The following is a 16,259-nucleotide window of genomic DNA, read 5'->3' as shown; positions in this document are numbered from 1 at the left end:
AAAGATGGGGTGAGGTACAATTATGTCATTGAAAATTATTTATTGACACAATTTAATTTTCTTGACACATTTAAAGTGTCGTTAATTATCAACAAATCATTGACATTCAAGGTCGTGAGTTTGAATCCCAGCCGAGCGTATTCCTTAATTCCCCATTTTTGAAAGACTTCACGTGCCTACCTTCTCCATTCTTCAGCCAATCTACGCATGCCACGTGTTGTCTTCTCCTTACGCGGGCGCCTTTGATGCCTGTGTTCAAATCTGATAGCCTGCAAATTATTTTTTCTCACATATTTTCAATGGCAATCTTGTAAATATATAATAACTTTCCGAAAATCCTCTCTTTTCCGTCAAATTGAGCGTGCGCCTGGCCCTGAAGTTATGAGTTCGAAACCCATGAAGCGGTTATTTTCATCTCTTTTCTATATTTAAGTCATTTTTCTGTAAATCTTAATCAATTTTCAGTTATATTTGATCCATTCATAAATCCAACTCCAATTTTCACCCAAATTCCCTTTAAATATCACTTTTTCAGAACTCTCCCATCTCATTCTGTCATTTTTTCTCTAAAAAATATTTCATCAATCTTTTATTCTAATAGAAGGGTAATCTTCTAAGAGATAAGAGGATCATGGGTATTCAATTTATTTGAGAGTTTCTTCCATTTTTCTTCTAATTTAGCATCTTGATTCTTTAATTTTTGTTCAAGAACGAATTCAATTCCATGTGATTTCTATGAAACAATCTTTTAATTTGCTCTTGATTGTTTAATTAGTATGCAAGATACATTTTGTTTAAAAAAATTAAAGTACAAAATTCAATTGATTATCTTTGTCTACAAGAAATATTTTTTCATCCAATGAAGGGTAATCTTCTAAGAAGTCGTAGATACAACATTTTGTCCTTTATTTATTATTTTATTTCATTTTATTTATTTACTTTATTTTACTCTATTTTTATTTTATTTTGAAAGTTGGATTTGAATTTGAATTTAACTTTTTTTTAAAAAAAAAAATATCAATCTCTTCCCTATTTTTCCTCTCACTCACCCAATTTTCTCTCCCACCCCCACCTTCTCCATTCTCTTCCCTATTTTCCCTTAACTCGCCCAATTTTCTCTACGCTCCCATCCCATCTTCTCCACTCTTCTCCCTATTTTTCTTCAACTAACCCAATTTTCTCTCTCACTCCACCTTCTCTACTATAAAAACGAAGGAGGACTTTTTATCAATCAGAAGGGTCGAAAAAAGTTAGGAAACTATTTTGTCAAAGGTAACTTTTTTTTTTTTAATTTCCTCTCTTTCCCTTCCGTTTTGAGGGTTGAAAAAAGCTAAGTAAAACTATTCTGGTCTTCAAATGTTTTTTTTTTTTTTTTTAATTTCGTCTCTTTTTGAGAGTGTGATCAATTATAAGGATGTAGTTTTTCAAATTTGTTTTTGTTGTAATTTCCTTAATTAATTTTAAGGTGACTTTAATTTTGTTAGAGTTAGGCCTGATTAGGTCAATTAGGTTTAATGTGCTAGTTCAAATTTAGGTCAATTGAATTTATTGTTGTTTAGGTCAATTAATTTCAATTTGCTTCGAATTTGTTAAATTTAGGTTATTTGAGCTTTTAATTTTGTTAGGTTTAGGTCAATTGAATTTATGGTTGCTTCAAATTTAGTAGATTTAGGTCAATTAATTCAAATTTGTTAGATTTAGGCCATTTTATTCTATATTCTTTAAATTTGTTATGTTAATTTTTTGGTTTACTCTTTATTAATTGAAAGACATATTAGTTTGTTAAGTTTGATATTTATTTTACAAACATGTATTATTTCTCAACTTGTATATTATATTAGATATATTATTTTATATTATATTATATATATTATTTTATATTATATTTGATATATTATTTTATATTATATCCGATATGTTATTTTATATTATATCCGATATGTTATTTTATATTATATCCGATATCTTATTTTATATTATTTCGATTATATTCTTTTATATTATTTCCAATATATTATTTTATATTATTTCTAATATATTATTTTATATTATTTCCAATATATTTATTCTCAATCTGTATATTATTTCCAATATAGTATTTCTCAATCTGTATTATTTGTCAACTATATTGTTTGCTGTATTATTTGTCAAATCATTTGCCAACCTGTATTATTTTCCAATCTATATTTGTCATATTTCACATTGTTTTGCTATTATTATTATTATTATTATTATTATTATTATTATTATTATTATTATTATTATTATTATTATTATTATTATTATTATTATTATTATTATTATTATTATTATTATTATTATTATTATTATTATTATTATTTATTTTTCAATTTCTATAATTGCAAAATGTATGAAAAATTCATTTGTTTTTTTGCCATATGGATATAAAAATTTGAGACAGAAAGGAATAATGTTCATTTATGGATTTTATGGTTCTTGGCTTGCAACTAGTATATTACATTTTTCAATTAGTAAAAAAATTTCATTTTTCCTCACTTAGATGATTCTTTTTGCTTTTTCGAACTTCTGCCAATCTATGAAGTATCATGTTATGTAAGTTTCATTATCATCTAATTTTAACATTTACGAATAGTGATAGACTAAATTAAAAACTATAAGAGGATAAGATACAAAACTAGGACATCTCAAATTAAACCATTAAAGATTTGCTTATGTGTTGAATGTCAATGATGACGTTTTCTTGTTTTATGGTTCCCAGGAAAAAACAAGGATTACTTAGATCAATATATTGTCTACTCGATTTTTTGGGTTGAATTTGATAAAAGAGGAACTACAATAGATCTTTGATAGCAACGTTTCCCAATCTTCATGGTAAGAAAGTTTTGAAACTTACTTATTTTGCAACTGGATTTTGTATATTATTTGGATTTTTGGAGTATGTAAAATTTTAAAGTGTTTGTTATTTGTTACATTGTTTGTTGTTTTCTCATAACATTGGTTGCAACTTTTGTTCTTGGAATAACTTTGAAAATGATGTTAACTTAATTTATCATGAACTTAGCTAGGAATCAAATAATGAGTTAATATATTGCATATGAAACAATAATTGTATAACTTACGTAGTTTTCTATATATTATTAGGGCTTTCAAACTTGCAAGAAAGAAGAAGCCTCTGTGGAAGGTAATCAAGATATGGGGGTGGAGATTTAGTAAAAGAAAGAGGTAAGCATGCTTTATGTTTTGTAACGTAACTTAACTATTTTATTTTAGGAATCATGTTAACATGTATTTAGGAATATTGCTTTGACTATCCTACAGTGGTAGCCATTGAAAATCTATTTTGTGCGATCCGCTTAGACATATGTTTCAGAAATCATGTTGACACGTACTTAGGAACTTGATACTTTGTTGTATTAAATATTCTGCAGTTATGGTAGTCATTGAAAGGCTATTTTTTCAATATGCTTAGACATATGTTATAGGAATCATGTTGTTTTGTATTTACTTTGGAGGAGGGGGCTAAAGGTAAGTTTATGCTAAGTTTCAATTTGATGCAAACTAGAACATTGCTTGGTCTATAAAGATTGAATCGAAACTTACATTTGCAACATTTATATTCTATGCTTATGCCTATGCTTATGCAGTTGGTGTTTTTTTTTTTTTTAATCTTTTGCATTCCTTATGGGTATTTTATTAAAAACCTTGGTTGTATGAACTTTGGACATTTATTTTGAAAAGTTTATTGGTCTGCTTATTAAGAAAGTGATTTTTGTTTGACATGTACTTAATGTTTATGCTTATGCATTTTCTGTAATGAATGCTGGCTAAGGTTCATTTTCTTCAAATTTGCAGGTAGTTGAAGAATCCATGGACCATGATATCGATCAAGTTCTCATTTAGGTGTCAGTTTGATTAAATTAGGTCACACATACATGTAATATTACAGTAAATTTATCTTTTGGATTATTGTAAAATCTTTACTGATAATGTAAGTTATATTTTTTATTATCAATATAAATATCTTTCCAAACATATGTGGGTAATGCTGAAATTTAGTATTTAATTTTTTTGAAAGAAGAAATATATGACAGAAAAATATGTGTTGTGAAAATGAAGAATAACGACACCAAACATCTGTCGACATATAAGCCTTTATTAAACAGAAACAGTGTCGTTAAAGCACATTTCTTGACAACAATTTTGTGTAACGAAATATTTACAACGACAATATATTAGTGTCGAGTTATATTGAAAGGTGACACACTTAAAGCATCATTATAAGAGTATTAATGACAATATATTGGTGTCGAGTGATAGATAACGGTGACACATTTAAATTGTTAATGTAATAGTATTAATGACAATATATTTGTGTCGAGTGACAAATTATGGTGACACATTTAAAGTGTCAATGTAAGGGTATTAATGACTATATATTTGTGTCAAGATATCGATAATGTGACATATTTAAAGCGTCAATATAAGGTTATTAATGACAATAAATTCGTGTCGAGTAATAGATAACAATGACACATTTAAAACGTCAATCTAAGAGTATTAACGACAATATATTAGTGTCAAGGTATAGATAATGGTGACACATGATTTGCGTCAATATAAGGATATTTATGACAATATATTGGTGTCGAGTTATAGATAATGATGACATATTTATTGCGTCAAGGTAAATGTATTAATGACACAATTTTGGTGTCATCTAAGCATATTTAATAACACGTTTTTCAAAGTGTCGTTAAATATTCTTTTTTGACAGTGGCTTCAATGATGCGAAAATTGTGTCGTTGAAAGTCTTTATAACGCAAAAATTGTGTCGTTAAAACCCATATTTATAAAGGAGAATCTTTTATATTTTTGCAATTAAATAACTCATTAATAAAATATAATCTCATAAAATCTTTTTGACAAAATCCCAACAAACTCTCCCTTATGTCAAAAAGAGGAGATTTCTTTTCAAGTTCAAGTCAATGCATCTCAGAGACTTTTCATAAAGCAACAGTCAGCAAACGTCCATATTCAACCACATAATCAACATAGCAGATCAACATGATCATCATTTCATTTCTCTAAAAAATAATCTCATAAAATCTTTTTTGACAAAATTCCAACATAGTTTGTTCTAATTCAAGACTCTTGGACTTGCCTTTACAAGGAAAATGAATTTGAAGGAAAAAAACGTATTAATTTTTTACATCTTTTGAAAAATTTTCATTGAATTTTTGCATCACTTCACCATCCAATTTTTCATTACCAAGAAAAACAATTTGACAGGTGTAACACTTCTACTTACACACGAGACCACACCTTCCTCGTGAAAGTGATGAAGAACAAATTCAGAGTTTATTTTATTTACATTGTCTGAGCATCTTCACTTGGAAGAGATCCAAGGTATTCTCTTACTAGTAGCATCGGAGTTGATATTAAGACTCATAGATAACATATTTTCAATTATGTTATGAATTTTGAATAAACTATGACTTGAGAACAAATCGTCGTTACCAAATAAATTGGGCTAGAAATGACCTACGATCTTTTTACTATTAATCTTTTATTTGACCTTCCTTTTATATGATTTGGACTTTATTTATAAAATATTCAGTTTATAATCTTTTTTCGATTTTTATTATTATCTATTATTCTATTATCGATCATATTTTTATTTTAACTATCGGGTTATATACTTAAAGTTATATTTTATTTGTTTAAATAAGCTTGTGTGAAAATTTCGCCCAAAAAAATTACTTCATAACTTTCGTGACATTTGTGATTTTTTCCAAAATATCTATATATTTATGAATTTGAGTTGGCAATATTTTATACCAATAACTATATTTGAACAGAAACTTAATACACAACTAAAACAATATTTTGTAAGTAAACAAACCTGAGTCGACCAAGGTTGCTTCTAACGAAATAAAATAAAAACAAAAGGTGGACATTAAAATTCAAAGTTTCCATAAAATATCACAATCAAACTTTGTAATTTACAAATTCTGTCCTACAAATCTATTAAACACAATTGAAAGCTTAGAGTTCTAAATTTGACACAAAATTATAAATTAAAATTAAGGAGTCGTTTGAAAAAAGGTTGAGTTATGGAAGGTTTAGTGTTATGATAAAACTAATGTTATGATAAAACTAGTTTTATTATAACATATGTTTGGGGTAGAGTTTTAAAATGTAGTTTTATGATAGGATGTGTTTGGAGAAAAGATTTAAAAAGATAGTTTTATAGGAGAATTGAAGAGATTGAATTATGAAGAATTGAAGAGATTGAAAAAGGTTTTAGAAGAAGGAGAGAGGGGGGAAGAGGGGTTATGATAACCCTAACACAAGGATTATGATGATTATGATAACTTTTCTCCCAAACAAAAATTGGGTTACCATAACCCAACCCCACATTGATAACTCTTGAACCAAACGGCCACTTGAACCTACTTATAAACTAAAGTTTAAAGTCTAAAACTTATCAAACAGATTAAAAGAAAGAAAGAAAGAAAAAAAAAAAAAAAGCAAAAAGACAATGAACAAGTTTCCAACTAAAACCTGAACATAACATTTTTCTAATGTGGAAGTGTTTTTAACTTCGGTTAGACATTGAAAAATTAACCCTTTACAATCACACAATTCTCATGGGCACTTCAAATTTTTACTGAAAAAAAACACTTGAAGTTCAAACTTGGATTCAAGAGAGACAAACAACATAGCTGAGGGGTTGAGAAAAATGCGGAGCAAAATCTTCAGGGCAGTAGTTCAAACTAAATACATGTGTACCGAATAATTACAATTTCATCTTCATATAACAAGTAATTCCAATAACAGTTAGCAAACAATGGACTCCTCATTTCTAAATCTCACTAACAACTATATCTTTTTACCCTTTGCTTTCACACACATGTTAACCAAACCCCCCTTAAGCTCTCATGGTTGGCAGAGAAGCAGCTTCCCAGATATGCTTAATAGCAAGCTCTCATTGTTAGACAAGTCTGGAGATTCCTCCAAAACAGTCTATACAATAAGGTGGCCATACTATTCTTAATGATGTCAACATATTTCTGTTAAAGACCCCACCAGAAATCCTTGAGAACTTGTAAAGGCCAGAGTTATTTTAATTTTCTGGCTCTCTCAGTTGTGGTTGTTGAAAAGGTAGAGCAGAAGATACCAGATAGTTCGAGACAAATTGGCGCTGGAACCATGTGTGATCAATCCTTAAAATTACAAGAAGATTTTGCTCCAAAGAGATTAGCTGACCTTGATCAAGAATGGAAATGCTCCATTGCTAGAAAATATGCTGGTTTGGAGAGATCCCGAACCAGGTTTTGACCATTCTGTGAAAGTCTGAGCTCCCAAGCCAGCCAGCATAATGAATGAGTTCGTGTTTCAAAGCAGCACAATTTCAGAAGAGAGGGTGAATTGAACAGTGCTACTTCCATCAAGGGAACCACTGTGAACTCCAGGGCAGAAAAAATCGTGTTAACAATGGATTATGATCTAAATGCCAAACTCTGAACAGTATAACATTGAATAAATGCTGTCAAATAGCAATATCAATTATTGCGACTCATCTCAATGTAATCACTAGTTATTCAGCAACAGAGCCCTGGACAAACCAGCAAAGTGGTTGCATGATAATTTGGAGATGAAACATCAACATGGAGGCAACTTCAAACCGAACCAGATTCAGCTCTCTCTTCATGTGAATCACCTTTGGCTTTTGCCCCACATGACCGTGGAGAATTTTCACCGTCATAAATTCCATCAGAAATAGTTTCTTTCCCATAGGGTCCTGGATTTTTGCAATCAGATGCAGTCTCAAAGGGGCGTCCATTAGTGTCGCACAGACTAGTAGAAGAGACAAGTGGATTTTCACTGATGATGTCATTGGCAAAATTCTCAACCGAATGAGCAGGTTTAAGAGCATTAACAAGGGCATCGTCTTCATGGAATTCATGACCATTAATCTTATTGAATGGCTTATCATCTTCAGGACAATCCACAGCCGGTATATCATTTCCAAACTCATCTATGCCATTGCCAATTGCAGGAGAAATCGATTTCTTCTCAGAAAAGGAGTCGGCCAATTCGTGCCCAGCATGAGAGTTGGAACAAAAGATTCCTTCATCTGAAACTTTAACCTTAGGTTCTTGAAAGTTGGAACAAATGATTCCTTCATCTGAAACTTTAACCTTAGGTTCATGAAAATTGTCCGAAGATGTATCCACTTCGATACATTGGGATGTAGACTGCACATTGTCCTCTATACCATGCTGAATTTCAGGCTGATTTTTCCGTTGAAGAGAGTTGGTTGAATCAGATGGAGACGAACATTTAACTTGATCACCAGAATCAGATTCTGAATTTACGGTTTGCATTGGTGAACCTGATGCTTTAACTTCACAAAATGTATCCAAAGGACTATTTGCCGCAGAAGTATCATTTAGAGAAACAGACACGGATTCAGGCTTCAGGTTAGGGACAGCTGCTTCATTTGTTTTCTCCTTAGAGTGATGCTGTTCCATGTCATCACAACTTTGAGGTTCATGACCGGATGAAGTCTCTGTTTCCATCTTAGGACTACTAAACTCTGTACTTCTACAATCCGTTTGCTTTGCACCTTTTAAACAAAAACATACTGGATAATTAAATTGGGAAGCAAACCAATTTTATTGTTAACAAAAAGCGAAGAGAACTATATAAAAACCTGAGCCATTAGAAGTATTCTCCTCGACAATTGTCTCTTGGATTAACAGCTTCTGTAACATATCTGTTCCAGGGAACACCAACATATTCATCAATCTCATTTCTTGCTTGAGTGATTGCTCCAAAGGACTAAAGCCAAAAATCACATTCCAAGTGTGCATGAGCTCAGCAATTGCTGGTATAATCAGTTTCTCAACCTTAAACACGCGGAGAGCCTAAATAGAGCCGAAAAAAAAAGGTAAATGTTGCAGCAATAGAGGAAAATGTCTTAAAAACCAAAATTTGAAATCCTGTGACTGTCAATTATGCACAAATAGGAGATTAACATCTTGTGTAGCTTACAGATTCAATTGCACAAAAAAGCCGACGACACATTCCTTGACGCCTATAAATATGGCGGGTACCAATGAATGGCATTTCAGCTAACTTAGTCCCATGAAACCTGACCATATAAAAGATAGCACGTCAGAAAAACCTTATTGCCAAGCAAGCATCCAAAAGAAAAATTCTAAGAACGAAGGCCAGCAGATAAATCCTACAAACAATGAAGGCCAGCAGAAAAATGCAAAAGAAAAGTTCTAGTTTTAGCATATTTAAGTTCTAAAATAAACAGCATGATGACTTCTCAACATAAGATTAAATTTCATAAAAGCAATGTAAGGATCTGTGGACAAAGATTACTTATTTCTGCACCATAATGCTCGTCTAACAGCCTTTACTTTGAGGGTACAAGAAACCACCTTCCTCTTGGGATTCTAGTATCCCAACAGGACGAACTAATAGCAAAAATGTACTCAACCTTTACAATTCTTGTTAAAGGTCCGATTCTTTCCTAAGGTAGTGCACCAAATTCATGACCAAACAAAGAAAAAGTCCATCCTATAGTTGAGATAAAGTTCTCCACGAACAAGAGATCTATTTCAAATATGATTTGCAAAAGCGTTCTATTACAACCCTAAGATGTCTATTTATAGCCTTACAAGGAAATATGAAAAATAACTAATTTAAACTTAAATACTAATTAAACCTTAAAGTAACCTAAATTAACAACAAAACTAATATTAACTCAAATATACTAATTATTTGACAGTTCTCATCATATCTAAGATTAACTTCTACATATCAACATCACCTTTGACACTTAGTTTGGCAAGAAAGGATAATCTTTGAGAGCAATTTTCAAATCGTTAAAATCACTTTTCCCATGTTCAAAACCACTTGTCTTTAAGCATTCAAAATCAATTAGTGTTTGATTTTAGCACTAACACGATTTTCTAATCATTAAAATTTATTTTAATTGATTAAACTCATACATGGAAGTGATTTTGGATGTGACAAGTGATTTTAACCATTCCAAAATAACTACCAAACCATGCCTTAATCTAGGGACAGCTGAAAGCAAGATGGGAGATCTTGATTTTTCCTTCAAGAATTAAGTTCACCGTTGCTTGCTAAGACGGGGTATTTGATGCCAGCAGGTGTTTCCTTTGGGGGAAAACCATGAGCAAGGATGATGCTGAGCCAATCATAGATTTGTTTCCTGATTGTTTCTTTTCTGATACGTCAATTCTAGACAGAAACTTTTGAAACTCTTGACTTGTTTACTCAATGCAAGCTCTCTTAATGACTAACATTAATAATACTGTCTAAAAGCAACTCCTACTAAAGAAGTCCCTTACTTGCAAAGTTACACAATCATACAACTAGAACCAATCTACAACCTATCAAACTGGAAGATCGGTATATTTGCCCAAGCACAAGCGGCAAGCCATATAAAAGCCAGAACTATATCATTCATCAATCACATATAATTTTAGAAACATAGCACATATTTCAATCCAGAGAAAGGTTCATTTGAATTTTTTTCCTTCTGCCAATACTTCTGATGCATGATACCTGATTGTTGCTGCAGAGATGATTTCATCACCCCTTTCCAAAATAGCAGTGTAGAAGCCACTATAATTCAGCCTAGAAAAGTTTGATCTGGAAAGTAACACAATACACATCAGACAAACTTCCAGATGCTTTGCTAATAAAATAATATTCAAAACAAAAATTTCACTAGATTTTGATCAAGTAGTTTTATCCATGAGGGAGCAATTAAACTTAAGAAGCTATGGCAAAAGTAAAAAGAAACAGCGCCTGAGTCGGAAATTTCAATTTTCAAAGAACAAAAGTCAACACAATGAGCTAAAAGATCTTGTTGGTTAAAACAAGGAAGTAAAATCAAGCTTATTCATGATAATGCTATTATTTGAAAGAACACTCCTAAAGTATCAAAATTATGATTATGAGAAGAGAAAAAACTATATCAGTATTGACAGTCAAGAAAATTAATCTTACCCACAGTTATAAAGAACATTATGAATTAGATTTATCCCACTCCTCCTGTCAACAATAGGCAAAAAGCATTCGTCCATAACTGTTAATGCAACAGCCAGTTTAGAGTTGGATTCAATCCTTTGAGAAAGTCCACGAACAGATACATCTGAATCTTCACTTGCTCTACGGATAAGAGACCAAGAGAATCCTGCATCTAACTCATGTTTCACCCCAAGATTCTTCTGCAAACTCTCAAAAAGCTGTAAAATGCAATAATTAGTCTGCAGGTAAAAATTTCAGTGGGAAGAAATTGGAGTTCTTAAAGTTACTTAAATCAGAAAAAACCATTAGCGTAATGCATCAACTAAGGAACCTTATATCACGACACTACATGATCACCAGCATGCAGACTAAAAGTATGACCATTGAAGCCTGAACTCACTACCACACTCAGGTGATTGAAATATAACAAGGAGTAGCTCCAAGGTACACGAACATTATGGAGAAAAAATGATAAAAAATCTTCATAAGATTAGGATGAAGACATGACATCGTCAGTTTTCCTATAATTTCTTGAAAGTAAAAGGTTCAAGTCTAAGAAAAAATAATTTGCCAAAATAGTAACAAATATTGTTACATACACATAAATATGTTATCAAATGACAACAGGATTCATTTTTTTAAACAAGAAACTGCAATTTAACAGTGAAATGTGAACGGATATACAAGGGCATAACAAAAAGGAGCCTAATGAATCACAAAGGAAAAAAAAGGGAAAGAAAGAAAGAAAGGTGACTCAGTTCCAAAATAACAAGGCTTAATTGATAATTACAAAAGAGTTCAACCCTAGAAACTCAAACTGAGGAACGAAACCTAGCGACTTCTCTCCATAGAAGTCTCAGGAATAACTACAGTCTACAGCAAATAACTATTGGAAAAGTGAATAATGTCCACAGTTGCTCAACAACTTTATTCATACCATCCACATTAACAAATAACTAGTGGAAATCTAAAGACATACTAAAATAAGATTGAGAGCTAGAATAAATTAAAACTTTTGCTACCTCTCTGCAACTCTTGCCACAAAAAGAAGTGACTAGACCACTGGAATGAACAGGAGTATCCATCTCCGGATTGCAAGATTCATGAACTGCAGCAATAACCGAAATAAAAATTCTACAACGACAGTTGTTGAGCAAGGAAGAGAGAAGAAATGAAAAGAAAAAATTGAGTCATACATTTTTTCTCGCATAATATGCAAGTAGATATCTCAGGAATACTGGTACTGTCTCCCTCGGAAATATCAGTACCGGCAACTCCACAATACTTGCAAGTACAATTTGGGCAGTGCCAATCACCAGGAGGAATCTGTACCAAAGAGAAAAGGCAATTAAAGGAGGGCAAGTCTGATTTTTTTAACTAAAAAAATTGGAGATACTTAGCTAATACGGGCAAAAATATATCACTCAAGTACTCTATTGTTGGTTGTAAATAAAATAATTAGATGTAAATTGTAAAATCACCAATGATCTTGTTTTATTCTCATTGTAATTTGTTCCTTTAATGTATTGAGCCTTTCTACTATATAAGAAGGTGATGTATCTTTCCATCATTGATAGGAAATAAAAAATTATTCTATTCAAATCTTCACCAATTGACCCAAAAGCTAAAGCTGTCATATCACCGATTGACCTAAAAGCTTAAGCTGATGGGTGTAGGCGAATTCAATTGTATATCATCTAAAGTCTACCCTCGACTAATTCTCGTTTGATACCAAAAGAATTAATTTCAGGATGAGAAACAAAAAGGTGAGCAGAAAGAATGCTCATTCAAAGCGAAGGGATGAGGAAAAAATCAGACAAATAAAACAACTAAAACCACAAAAACCAGTGTAAGCTTTCTAAAATTTATGCATGAAGTGAGAGAGAAGGAATGTGTGTGTCCAAACAAATAATCCCCTGTACTCAATTCCCTAAATTCAGCTAAAAATTATTTCTAGCCTCCTAAGTTATTAGCATCATAAACCGTCGCTAAAATGAGCATAGCTCAATTGGAGAGGGAGAATCGAACCTAACATTACATCGAGGTAAATAGTACCATAAACTGTGATCAATAAATAAAATTAAACAAGTGGCATTGCAAAAGAAAAAACTAGTATTAATGCGGGAGCAAACATACTAGGCAAACCTACTGACAAGCACAAGAAACTAGACACTCACCAGAATATCTAAACAACTCTGATGAAACGTTGATGGACACCCATCACAACAGATCAAGTCTCCACCATCTCCACAGATGCCACATGTATCATCATTTGGATCATCACCGTCAATTTCAACCGTGTGGAAACTGAGGAGTTTAGAATCCTCCTGTCTATTCCATGCATCTCTCTGGCACTGCAGAAGAGAAAGCCCAGACTCCAAAAAGATGTTTTGAAAAGGTTGGCGTAGTTTGCTTCCAGCATGTATCTCAAACTTTGAGACAGTGAGGATTTTGCTACAGCAACCACAATGAATGCCATCTCTCGTAATCCACCCCTCCAGCATTACCCGGGTCTGTCTGCGGTTCATGTAGCGGACCTTTTGGCTCAACTGCACAGTTCCGGAATCAATAAGCCAGGAAAGCAGAGTCCTTTTACCAGTATATGGAACATATCCATCATTCTCTGAATCTAATCCTCTACTAGATCCACGAACTAACAATCCAAGCTTTCTACCTTTTCTTCCATGTAAAACACGTGAATTGGATCCAGAAGAAGATTTCACAACGGCATCACGAGAATACTTACTAGAACTTTGACCTTTGGAGTTTACATTGGGTAACCCATTATCGTTCAATTTATTTTTAAAAGATTTTCCACCCTGCTTTATGAAAGAGCTTAACTTTTCTTCGTTGCTGTCACTGTCCATGCTGTCCATGTCATTTTTTGTACCAGCAGATCTTAGAGCACTTGCATCTTTAGCATTTTCACTGTCACTATCATCTCTCCGCTTATTTTTCCATTCTTTCTCAATTTTCTTTCTAGTTTTCCTGGTTAATTGACTAAGAATATCATCTGATATTGGTGTAAACGAACCATCAGCAATAGGTTTAGCCTCTGCTCCATCTTCATTCAATTGCTTTTGAAGGGCATCATAAGCTTTAATAATTGACCAATAAGCTGTTCCAGTGGGATTAACATAGACAGCATCTAAATAATCTCTATTTCTTCTAGGTCTGTAATCGATTTTCCAGCCAGCACTAAGGAGCATTCCCCTGATCCTTTCACGTAGCTTTTGTTTCTCTGTTCCACTGCCTCGTTTTACTTTTCCTTCCTTTGCTGTACTTGGGGGAGTATCTTCACATGGAACTTTTTCAACTTCACAACTTGCCTTCTTGGTAGATTTCTGAGCTTCAACAACCTTTTTTCTCGCCTTCAATGACACACTGCCATCACCTGAATCCCAACTGCTACCTTTTACATTTTTTGTTGATGCCGAAGTTTGAAAATCTGTATGGTCTTTCTCTGGCTTAGAAAAGAGATCCTGTTTCACATTGGGCTTAGTTTCTGGGTGAAGTGAAGGAGAAACTAACACTTTCCTTTTCTGGGTATCTTCAGTCCTTAGACCCTTTCTACTTTCTTCTATTTTGCGATGCTCAAAAATATCGGAAGCTCCACTCACATTTTTCTTCTTATTCACCATGACCTTCAAAACTCCATTTTTCCCCTGAACCCTGATTGCTTCATCGGAATGACCCCTAAACTTATCTCTCAACAAAGGTGTTGGGAGGTGAGGTCCGTCATCATCTGAGTCATAATTAATCTTTCTTGAAGGTCTGTCCCGATCAAAGCTATTGGTTTGTTCAGCATAAAAATTCTTCCTCTTGTCCGCCAAACCATGCCTGCTAGAAGTGGTTCCAAATTCCCTCTCGATCCCACTTTGAGGCAATTTCATGGCACCAACAAACCGTCTTTCTCCACTGTCATTAAAATGCTTCATCCGCCTAGCATCACCATCAATTTCATCATACTCATCGAACTCAAAGACATCTAAGGTGTCCATATTTCTTCGTAAACCATCTACATCCATCCTGTTGATTAAACCATCATCATTCCGCTTAACATACTGCAACCTATCCTTCTTTCTGATACTTCCACTCCCGTCCAAAACATCCTTCCCAAAAGAATTCAAACCATTACAAACCCGAATGGTTTCAGGACCAACCCGTCTACGATAAGGCAACAACACCTCGTCGCTGGACCCAGAATCACTCAAAACCAACCTAGGTCTCTTCTTCTCCTTCTTTGCATTAAGCAAGCGTGAGCCCGAAGAACCAGCACCTCCTAACCCATCCTCTTTTTTTCTAACAATTAAGCAACCAGAAGAGTTCCTAGTCTTCACCAAGACCCCCGACGAACCACCGGCAGATCTCACACCGTCCTCCATTTGAATCAACCCCCTAACGCAAGAACCCTAAATTACAGAAAAATCTTCCTCTATACCCATATTGAGCACAGCAACAAACCCAATAGAATCCAGCTACCACAAACCCTAATTCGATATTCCGCGAACGAAAAACGTATCAGATCTGACACAAAAGAGATCGAAAATCTCTGAGGATATTCCCAATTCGAAAACGGAACCAGCAACCCGAACGTGAAGGAGATATCAAGAATCTTACCTCAATAGAAAGCTCTAGAATTCCATGGCCGGAAATTCGGTTCAATTCCCCGCTGAATGCCCCGACGTACGAAACTGATCAGACACAAGTCTCTTAGTTAGGATCGTCATCGCCACTTTATTAAAAACCAAACCATTTATATTTCCTTCTTTTTTTTTTTTTTTTTTTCCTTTCCTCTTTAACATTTATATTTTCCAAAGCCATAATACTCATAATATTATTATTTATTATTACTATTATTTGCCTTTTTTCCCTCCAAATCTCGTTTTCCTAGGTGGAGCATGGAGGGGAATAACGGTGCAGATTTTGCCACGTGAGATGGTAATTGAGCTACGGTGGATTGTATTTCTGACGTGGCGTGATCTCAGTGGGAGTAGAAGATTGCTATGCTAATGCTAGCTGTTTTTGTAGTTCTGACTGTATTTATTTTATTTTATTTTAATTTTTATCTTTGGAAATTCTAATGTTCGCGTTTGATTCTGCTTAAGGTAATGTTTTGTTCTGTTGAGGTCGTGTTGGTTAAGGTATTGACGAAGAAATTGAGCGACACGTCAGCGGGATATTTAGTGGACGTG

General features: G+C 33.2%; 1 protein-coding gene across 2 annotated transcripts; it reads right to left on the bottom strand.

Moving 5' to 3' along the window:
• Positions 1 to 6,715: 6,715 nt before the first annotated feature.
• Positions 6,716 to 15,872, bottom strand: LOC103489665 (uncharacterized). Of its 2 annotated transcripts, XM_008448923.3 has the most exons (9): positions 15,685 to 15,872; positions 13,242 to 15,591; positions 12,261 to 12,390; positions 12,087 to 12,172; positions 11,044 to 11,282; positions 10,597 to 10,683; positions 9,043 to 9,142; positions 8,702 to 8,915; positions 6,716 to 8,614 (listed from the first exon to the last, which is right to left on the bottom strand). In XM_008448923.3, the coding sequence occupies exons 2-9, from the start codon at positions 15,447 to 15,449 to the stop codon at positions 7,665 to 7,667; spliced, it is 4,014 nt and encodes a 1,337-aa protein (XP_008447145.1). In that variant the 5' UTR covers positions 15,450 to 15,591; positions 15,685 to 15,872; the 3' UTR covers positions 6,716 to 7,664. The 2 variants fall into 2 exon arrangements, with proteins under 2 accessions (XP_008447145.1, XP_008447144.1); XM_008448922.3 differs by having other exon boundaries at positions 13,242 to 15,872.
• Positions 15,873 to 16,259: the final 387 nt, after the last annotated feature.

The sequence above is a fragment of the Cucumis melo genome, chromosome 1 (genome assembly GCF_025177605.1).
Source record: "Cucumis melo cultivar AY chromosome 1, USDA_Cmelo_AY_1.0, whole genome shotgun sequence".
NCBI lineage: Eukaryota > Viridiplantae > Streptophyta > Magnoliopsida > Cucurbitales > Cucurbitaceae > Cucumis > Cucumis melo.
This window is presented reverse-complemented; position numbering and strand designations above follow the sequence as displayed.

Excerpts from the sequence above, each read along its gene's own strand:
- LOC103489665 (XM_008448922.3), bottom strand. The coding sequence starts at position 15,449 with ATGGAGGACGGTGTGAGATCTGCCGGTGGTTCGTCGGGGGTCTTGGTG. Across the intron at positions 9,143-10,596 it reads ATCTCTGCAGCAACAATCAG|GTTTCATGGGACTAAGTTAG; the intron begins GTATCATGCATC and ends TTATATGGTCAG. Across the intron at positions 8,916-9,042 it reads TTTTTTGTGCAATTGAATCT|GCTCTCCGCGTGTTTAAGGT; the intron begins GTAAGCTACACA and ends GGCTCTATTTAG.